Source organism: Prosopis cineraria, unplaced genomic scaffold (assembly GCF_029017545.1).
Source record: "Prosopis cineraria cultivar Desert tree isolate PC_DT_omini unplaced genomic scaffold, ASM2901754v1 PC12, whole genome shotgun sequence".
Lineage (NCBI taxonomy): Eukaryota > Viridiplantae > Streptophyta > Magnoliopsida > Fabales > Fabaceae > Prosopis > Prosopis cineraria.
Genome location: NW_026555343.1, coordinates 37391033 through 37401272, shown reverse-complemented (window position 1 = coordinate 37401272; position 10240 = coordinate 37391033). Strand labels below are relative to the sequence as shown.

The 10240-nt window shown below is 32.8% G+C and overlaps 1 protein-coding gene across 1 annotated transcript; it reads right to left on the bottom strand.

The window, feature by feature from the left end:
* Positions 1-225: 225 nt before the first annotated feature.
* LOC129289322 (proline-rich receptor-like protein kinase PERK15) lies at positions 226-10030 on the bottom strand. The gene is made up of 9 exons (XM_054926087.1): positions 10005-10030; positions 9179-9387; positions 8380-8751; positions 6922-7008; positions 6751-6821; positions 2149-2225; positions 1810-1957; positions 755-916; positions 226-537 (listed from the first exon to the last, which is right to left on the bottom strand). Exons 1-9 carry the CDS (start codon positions 10028-10030, stop codon positions 331-333), a joined length of 1359 nt encoding a protein of 452 aa, XP_054782062.1. The 3' UTR covers positions 226-330.
* Positions 10031-10240: the final 210 nt, after the last annotated feature.

Below are 10240 nucleotides of genomic sequence, written 5' to 3'. Positions count from 1 at the left end.
ATGCACCAAAGTTATATATCCTTGCTTATACTCCATTCATCCTTATATATATAAAGTATTTTTAATTGAATCTTATAATTTTGCCCAAATAATATTACAATTAATATTATGATGGTAGGTAAAACATATCAATAATATCTCTTCGGATCCCTTTTGACAAAATAAATTTATAAAAAAAACATTATAAATAAAGATAAAGGGAATACCTTTATATTTAGGGACAAAACAAGTTTTTAAATAAAAAAAGCTATAAATAGGAGTGGAGGGAATATGACTTTAATATGTCTAACGAGAACATCATGTGTACATATATATTATTAGCCTTCACATTCAAGTTTGATGTTCATTACTTGAATATAGTTTGGAGCCAGAACTACTGGAAGTGGACTGATAGTGATCAGATTCAGTGGTGCTATATGATCCGAGTGCCATCTTCCTCAGCTTCTTCAGGTCTTCGCTGAGTAGACGCCTAGGTGTGCTATCCACAGTCAGATCATAATCATCCAGAAAAATCACTCCCGCTAAAGCTTGAACCACCTGCTTTATCAAATCAAATCAATCCTCAAATGGTCAATTGTTCCATCTTGGAAGTACGGAATCCCAATAGTTATGACGCATTCTAGCTGATTTCTAACCCACATGTTGGTGATGAATAGCCTATAGGTATAGCAACTAAATAAATAGAGAGCTAGCTAGTTTAAAATTAAGCTAGCGCGCGCATACAGATCATATACACCTTATTTTACGCACGAACCTGGCTCATTCGAGGACGACGTGTGGCTGAATGGCGCACGCAGTTTGCAGCACAAGAAACCATGTGAAGCATCTCTTCAACGTCGTAATGATTCTGCAACCTTGGATCAGCAATAACTTCAAAGTTTCTGTTTTCCACAGCTTCGGAGAGTAAAGGTGCTGCCTGTGATTTGCAACATGTATCAGTGCGCGCACCACATACAGTTATCTGATCAGGCTCACACACTATTATTTATCTTTTAAACTTTGAAATATATAGCTGATGTAGAAGAGTAAGATCTTCCCATTGATTTTGATTTACATGCATCATAGAGGAAGAAGCATTTGCCCCCACTAGTTAAGGGGAAAAATTAAAAATTATACAAAAAAATTAAAAATTATACCTTGAAAAATTTTCAATTTCCCCCACCTTAAGAAAATCATGCCTCCTTAAAATTTTTCACTCATCTCGTTAAATTTTATCTGATTTAGAAACTTATCTATATATAATAAACTTAAATAAATAGGAGAATACTAGTGAGAGTCTCTAAAAGAGAGAAAAAAACAATTAGAGCCTTGAACAATTGAAAATTCATTCATACATAATCAAGTTTATCGATTGACTTATGTACAGATCAATTCTCAGTTGTTCAAGATTCTCATTGTTTTTTCCTCTTTTCTAAGGCTTCTCCCCAAATAAAAATAATTTTAGAATGGAGGAAATAATAATTAAAAAATAACTTTCTCTAATTGTATGGATAAAAAAATTATCTAAAATTTTTTTTACACTATACAAAAGAAAGTAGATAAATTTTATTTAATAATAATAAAATTAAAACAGTATTATTTTCTAATATTTATACAATTTTTGGTTTTATAAAGACATTATTATTTTTCTATTATTATAAATGTTATCTTTAGTTTAATTTAATAAACATTAATAATATTATATTTAAAAAATATTAATATTTTTTTAATGTAAATTTTGCCCTCATTGATTTTTTTTTTGAGTCCGTCACTGATATATATATATATATATATATAAAAGAGAATTATATATTGAAGTACAGTACAGACCCAGTCAACCATACTGCCATTGGGAAAATGCTCAGCATTACCGACAGGTTTTCGTCCTGTGATCAACTCCAAAAGCACAACACCAAAGGAGAAGACATCTGACTTCTCAGTAAGTTTCCCGCTAGCTGCATATTCTGGAGCTAAGTATCTGTATTCATTCAGTGAAATACAGAACTTCGTGAAGATTGAAAAAAAAAAAAAGCTAATCAAGGGGAGGGGGATACAAAGAAAGCTACTATATATGCATATCCAACATAATTAATGGCAAGATTCCACGGACACAATAGTGAGATTGAAAGGAAAATATTAATAAAAAAAGACTCATTAATTAAGACTGACCCGAAAGTTCCCATTATTCTACTCATCAAGACTTGGGACTCTAATGAACATAATCTGGCGAGTCCAAAGTCTGCAACCTGATTAATAGACAGGGAGCACATATTATTTTGTTAGATATATATTGCATGTATTGATATTCAAGTGCTACATAATGGGACAATTAACGGAGTCAATTAGCTTTACATATTTATTATATTTAGTATTTGAATGGATTCTTAATTAGTTCAGGAGATCAACATTTTTTATAAATAGAAAGTGAAATGATTTAACTCGTTGATGTCTTGTTAAAGATACAATTTTACATAAGAAAGGGAGAGTTCGACTTCCAAAAAACTTCAGTTTTCTCCTCATGGGATCAACATCAAAATTCGTTTTCATAATAAAAGAATAAATAAGAGTTCGAATTACTTTTAGAATATAATTATGTACGAAATTATGGAAACAAGTTAACGATCTGAGAGTAAAACTTTTTTTCAGTAGTATTATTAATGTAATTATGTAAAGGCATTATAATTGTTATCTAGAATATTCTAAATATATATTACTATTTATTATTTGCCATTATTTGAGAGATATTATTTGATAAGATATTGTTGTAAATAGTTTTTATGAGGTTATCTTTTCCCCCTTGTATATATTATACTCATTATAATAGTAATTGATATAGCATTTTTCAATCCTTCTCTAGCTTATCTTTCTCGTCTCTGATAGCTTTCATGGTATTAGAGCTTTATAATATTTTTTTTCCATGATAAGTCAGTTTTTGAAGAGTATTATCCTTTCCTTCATAGTGTTGCCATCCTTCATCACGAGTTTAGATCCACCTTAAATTTATTTTCGCATATCCACAAGGCAATTTTGGTAAATTGACATTTGCAAATTCGTTAGCAGTATAGAACATCCAACGCATTAGGCAATTTTCAATAGTCAGATCATTGATTAGTTTCCTAGTATGAGTGCCATGCCATTCATACTACAGTCTCTGGTTTGGATGTTTTCAATCCTTCATTCTTTTTTGTAAGCCTTTTTTTCCTTAAAAAATGGAAAATTCATTTATTGCTCAATCTATATTAGTTACCTTGAATGGTTGCAATTTCCGCCTTTGGTTGAAAAAATGTGATCTTGCTTAGCCTACTTTGGGATCCTCTCTAATTGAATTGAAAACTTTGTTGCGCACATTCATCTTCAGTTCCTCTAGCCCATCTGCTGCCTTATCTACTCTCATTGATAAATCCACTTAGTATTTTGACTCTGCTTGTTGCAATCATATGACAGGTTAGAAAAATTTCTTCTCCTCTATGACACCTAATTCTATTGCCTATCCTATACACACTGCTGATAATTCTCAAATGCTTGTTAGTTATATTGGTATTGTCACATTGCCTTCCCTATTCATTCATGATACATATTTTGTTCTTGCCATTAAGTTTAACCTTCTTTCTGTTGGACAATTTGTTGATATGAGTTATGACGTGTTATTTAATAGACATGGTTGTATTGTGATGCATGGATTCTCAAATAGGATAGGTTGTCAGGATTGGGCGCAAAGTTGGTCGTATGTTCGAGCTTACCTCAATGGACTAACTTGAGATTACTGTTTCCACATTGTAGGCTACCTCCACATCCTCTTCTTTTAATTCTTCTCTTGACTTATGGCATCGTCATCTTACTCACCCTTCTTTGAATAAATTGTGTCCTTTAATTTCTAGTAGTCTTTTAGGTCATGTTCATAGTCATTCTTTGCAATGCGTTTCTTATCAGATTGCCAAACAACCTGCTTTATCTTTTTCATAAAAATCATTCTGTTGCTGTTTCTCTTTTTGATTTGATTCATTTTAATGTTTGGGGTTTGCACCTACTTCCTTTATCGGAGGATCTCGATATTTTGTGATTTTTGTTGATGAGTTTTCTCGTTTTACTTAGATTTATATGATGAAACATTGATATGAGTTACTTGAACTTTATATCAAATTTGCTACTATGATTCACACTTAGTATTTTAAAGTTATTAAAATTTTTCATCCTAATAATGCCTTGGAATATTGTGACTCTAGATTACTCACGTTTCTTGATTCTCAAGGTACTATTTCTCAATTTTTGTGTCCTTATACTTCTCAACAGAATAGTCATACTGAGCATAAATACCATCATATTCTTGATTTTGTTATAGCATTGCTCATTTTCTCTTCTTGTCCTAAATGGTTTTGGGGTGAAGCAACCTTAACCTCTATCTTTTGCATCAATTGACTCCCGTCTCCTGACACCGATAACATTTCTCCTTTTGAGTGCCTCCATAGTTATCCTCCCGATTATAATCTTTTGAAAGTCTTTGCTTGTGCTTGTTTTATTCTTCTTCTATCTCATGAGACAAAAAGCTTCAAGCTTATTCTTGTGTTTATTGTTTTCTTGGTTATGATTCTGAGCATAAGGATTATCATTGTTGGGATTCTCTCTCACTATATTTGTATTTCTTAGAATGTTGTCTTTTAGAAAAATATTAAGTTTTTGTCTATAATTGATCTCTCATCATTATCATCTTCTTCATCTCCTATTTTTATAGATATTTCTACTGATCTTTTTTCCAGTGACTCAAGTACAGATTCTTCTACTGAGCTTGTTTCCACAATCGATGTTGCGCTCGCTCCATATGTGCCTACTGTCATACCTATTGCTCTTCCAGCACAAGTCACTCCTATTGAGCTCGTATCGTCCATAGACATTCGACCCAGTCGTGTAAGAAATCCTCCTTCTTACCTCAATGATTACCATTATTTTTCCACCATTCTCTAATTTTAGGAACCCAAATCCTTTAAGGAGGCCTTTCATGATCCCTTTTGGCAACAAGCTATGAATGATGAATTACGGGTCATAGAGAAAATACATACTTGAGATCTTATTGATCTTCCTCTTGGTAAAACTTTGGTTGGGTCTTGATGGGTCTACAAGAACAAGAATAATTCTAATGGCTCTTTGAAGCAACGCAAGGCTCGCTTGGTGGCCTAAGGATTCACTCAGGAGTATGGTGTTGATTATGAGAAAAATTTTGCACTTGTTTCCTGTATGACCTTTGTTCGCAGCCTTTTAGCCATTGTTGCTGTTAAGAACTGGCCTCTTCACCAGATAGATGTTAAAAATGCCTTTCTAAATGGAGATCTAGAAGAAGTGTATATGAAACCTACCTAAGTATCAACATCTAAAAGACAAGGTCTGTTGTTTTTGTCAAGCTCTATATGGGCTCAAGCAGGCTCCATGTGCATGGTTTGCTAAGTTTAGTAACACTATCAGTCAACTAGATTTTTCTTGTAGTTCTCATGACTTGGCTCTTTTTGTTCGCTCCACTGCTCATGGTATTGCTCTATTGTTGTTGTATGTTGATGACATGATTATCACATGTAATGATGATATGGGATTTCAGGAGCTCAAGACATACTTGGGCCAATAATTTAAAATGAAGGATTTTGGTAGATTGAACTATTTTCTTAGGCTTAAGGTCTACCATAGGAGTGATGGTATATCTCTCTCTCAAGTCAAGTACACCACAAATTTGATATCTCGAGCTCACCTTTTTTATGAAGAGGTTGAAATTACTCCTATTGAATTGAATGTTCACTATACGTCCATTAATGGCACCTTGTTGGATAAACCTACCTATTACCACCAACTGGTTAAGGGTCTCATCTATCTTGCTGTCACCCATCTTGACAATGTTTGTGCAGTTCACATTATCAGCTAGCTTATGTTTAAGCCTTGCATAACTCATTATGCAACAGTTTTTCAGATCATCCGGTATATCAGAGGCACTTTGTATCATGGGCTTCACTTCTTTACTAGCTCCTTTCTTACGCTACAAGCTTACTCTAATGCCGATTGGGGTGGTGATCGTGATGATCGATGGTCTACGATATGTTTTTGTATCTTCCTTAGTCATTCCCTTATCTCTTAGAGAAGTAAGAAGCAAACATTAATCTCTCGCTCCAGTGCTGAATTGGAATATCATACACTAGCAAACATTACCACTGAGGTACTTTGGCTTCTTTGGTTACTTGATGAGTTGAGAGCATCTCAGAATTTCTTCACAGACATTTATTGTGATAGTCAGGCTGTAATCAAGATTGCTAACAACGATGTGTTTCATGAGTGAATCAAATACATTGAGATTGACTGTCACTTTACTCAGCAACATGTTGTTCGAGGCACCATTTGACTTGTTTCAATTTAAATCAAGTATCAGTCGGTAGACTTGTTTACAAAGTCTTTTCATCCAGGCCGCTTTCAGTTTCTAGTAGATAAACTCAAGTTGCACTTTGTTAAGCTATCTTGAGTTTAAGGGGGGATGTTATCTAGAATGTTCTAAATATATATTGCTATTTATTATTTGCCCTTGTTTGAGAGATATAATTTGATAAGATATTGTTGTAAATAATTTTTATTAGGTCATCCCTTCCTCCTTGTATATATTATACTCATCACAATAGTAATTGATATGATATTTTTCAATCATTTTCTAGTTTATTTCTCTCCTCTCTGATAGCTTTTAATAATCAACTTACTTGTTGATTCCTATACTTCACAGGAGGTTACGTGTGGTCATATCATATGTACCTTTGGCTCAAAATTATCACCAATAAGAATGTTGGCTGCTTTGATGTCACGGTGTATGATTTTGGGTTGACCTAGAACAGTATTGGACTGAAATAAGTAAAATTTTCAAGACCAATAAAGTGAAGTAAATATAGAGGATTAATAGTTATATCAAGTTAATTATAAACTCACATTTTTCATGAAGGTATGCCAATCCTTTCGCAGCGCCAATGGCAATCTTCATCCTTCTTTTCCAGTCTAAAGTTGCTAAGCCTTTTTCTGAACGATGATATATATATTCATGCATGTGTAGATCAAAGCGCATAGGAAACCAATACGTTGTATTAATTCTAAAGAACAATTTTACTAAAGCAAACAATTAACGATAATATAGCAGTGCTAAACAAAAATTGTGTCCCGCGAAGATACTCTATGCGAATGTGACATTCTTAGAATGCAGCCTGCTGGACTGCTCTATGTATCTGGTAAAATCCAATTGTAAATCTTGTCTTTAATTAGAATAAATAATCATCATTAGGTTGCACTGAACCTATCCCACTATTTCTTCTCAAGACTTCTTTGATATTGGAACAGGGATCTTTTTATTTTGACTATATAAATAGGGTTTTACGTTGATTTGTTTTTTTCTATAAACCCTATCTCCTTAGTCCTCATTTAAAAACAGAATCATAATCATTATTGTGAGATTCTAAACTTAGAAGCGTTCGTGCGTATTATGTTTAAGTTGGAATAAGGACATGATATATTTTGGAGAACACCTGATCGTTATACTCAACTATATGTCACTTTACCAAAAAAGATATTAGGAAGAGGGAAGATAATAAAAATACTCATAAGATTAATTCTTCATTGTAGATCAAATTTTACTCCTTTCATCTCAATTTATAAGATATTTTTTGAGATGATCTAGTGTCATAAAATATAAAACACATCAATAAAAATAAGATTTCACTAATTATACTTATTCAAATATTACCCTTCCTTCCTTATTATATTCTCTCTCTCTCTCTCTCTCTCTATTTAATGTTTTGCAAATAAGATTATATTAAATGAAGGGCATTTTTTAAAATTTATATGTTTATATTTTGAAAAAATAAGATTGTAAATTATATTTAATAAATTTTATTGATATGCATGATTTTACCTAAAAGTATCTTATAAATTAGGGTTAAAGGTTATTTTGGCCTTCCAAGTATTCGCTTAGGGTCTACGGATGTCATGAACTCAATTTTCGGTCATTTTTTCCCCTAAACGTTTGAAAGTCCATACATCATTAACCCTTTTTTAACAAAAAATGTACACATGGCATCCACATTGAATGCATAGTCAATTAAAGATCATTTTAATCCTTGAAGTATGTGGTTAGGGACACTTGCTACGGAGGAAGTATTATTTTTCAACATTTTACCATCACACACTAACACACAAATCTATTTGTACTAGTCCTCACCCCTCATGACTCAAACTGCTACTTATTTTATTGAAGTCTACACACAAAACTGGACTTCTTGGCACTCCAAACGCGCGCTCGCGCGCGCTCATGTCCTTTTAAAAAGATGTTCTAAAAAGATGATGAGAAAAAGCTAAACATGATTCAAGGTTAAAGTAAAGAGAGGCTTTAAATCTTACCATGGAGGTGGAACGCTAGGGTTTTATTTGGGACAAGCTCGTAAACAAGCATCATCTTGCTCTGTGCTCGGTCGATGCAGTAGCCAACAAGGGAAACAAGATGTCTGTGATGGACTTGGTTGATGATCTGGACTTCAGTCTGGAACTCTCGCTCTGCTTGTTGGATTCCAGATTTGAGCTGCTTAACGGCAACACTAGTTTTATCAGGTAGGACTCCTTTATGGACAATGCCATAACCACCTTCGCCCAGAAAATTTGAGTCTGAGAATCCATTTGTTGCCAACGCTAATTCTTCGTATGTAAATGTTTTTGGTCCCAATCTCAAGCCAATGGAAGGAGATGGTGGTGCAACTGAAAGTGCAACCTCTTCATCTGACAGACAAGGTGGCATCAACAATATAATTGTTTCAAGTATGTGTGAGATGAGGCCTTCCCGAAAACTAGGGAAGCCTACCTGACTGATGATATGTTGAGTTGGATTGGGGACAGTTTGTCGATTGTGTTTATTTTTTTTATCTATTATATTTCAAATGTAAAGCATTTTTATCTTTTTTAAACACTCACAAAAAAAAAAAAACTCCTAGGAGGTTTAGGTAGAAATTAAAGACATTAGTTGGGCAAGAATTCTGCAAAATCCTTTGCATATATTATATTAAAACTTATGATTTTCTAAAAAAAATATCTTATGTTTGAAATGAAAACATATATTTTCTCATGCAGGCTTAACCTCACAAAACCTTGAAAGTTGAAAATGCAAAATGCTTGAAGAAAGAAAGCGAAGCAGAAAGGTTTATATTACCTTTAGGTTGGTGTGGTTGTGGAGAGGGGTCGCCCAATCCAGAGAGTTTGATCCTTCTCCTCTTTATCCATATAAACAAACCCACACATAATAACCCCAATATTACCAATGAACCAATCACTGTCCCCGCAATTATCCCTGCCGGTGGTGGAGACCGCTGCGACGGCGAAGGTGGCCCGACAGACGACCATGGGAAAGGTATGGGGACTCTTAATTATGTCTACATAAGTATGTGTCTGTGTGTAAAGGCTCCCATAGCTAAAAATTATAACATAGATCAAGCAAATATCATTAAAATGTGAATACAACTAAGTAGCTTGTGACTTTTTTCATATAATTATGAACAAAACCTCACCCTCAGTTATTATATTAAAAAAAATTAAAGTATAAATTTAATTATTCAACTTTACACAATATTTTACTTTAGTCCCTTAAGTTTATAAATTATTTTTTTAGTCTTTTAACCCTAATATTGTTAGTTTTAGTCCAACAAGTTTTTATACTAAACTTTTAAATATTGACAAAATATTTTCAAATATTAACGTATTAAGTTTAATTTTTTCAAGATAACAATGATTGACACAAAAAAATAATCATTTGAAACTAACAATGTTAGGATTAAAGGACTAAAAAGATACTTTATAAAATTAAAGGACTAAATTAAAACTTTATATAAAGTTAGAAAACTAAAAATATACTTTAACTTAAAAAAATTAACATGGAGACTAAAGCCACAAGGTTTCTAGAAAATGAAGAGAAGGGGGACGTAAGATCTCAATTTGAATTCTACGAGTATTTCAAATATTCTCACTTAACGAGAGTTCACATTGCAGCTGTAGGATTTAATTTCATTAACGTTTGATAATTCATATTTGATTAGAAATAAATAAAACAGTAAAGAACGGTTATATAAAGATGCATTTTAATTATTTATTTACAATCATATAAATCTTTGGATTAAAATATAATATACTTAATTAAAGTTGATGCATGTGAACTTAGAAGTTCTCCTTCTATAGGTAGCAATTTAGCTAGGAGAAATCTTAATTGAATACACTCAAT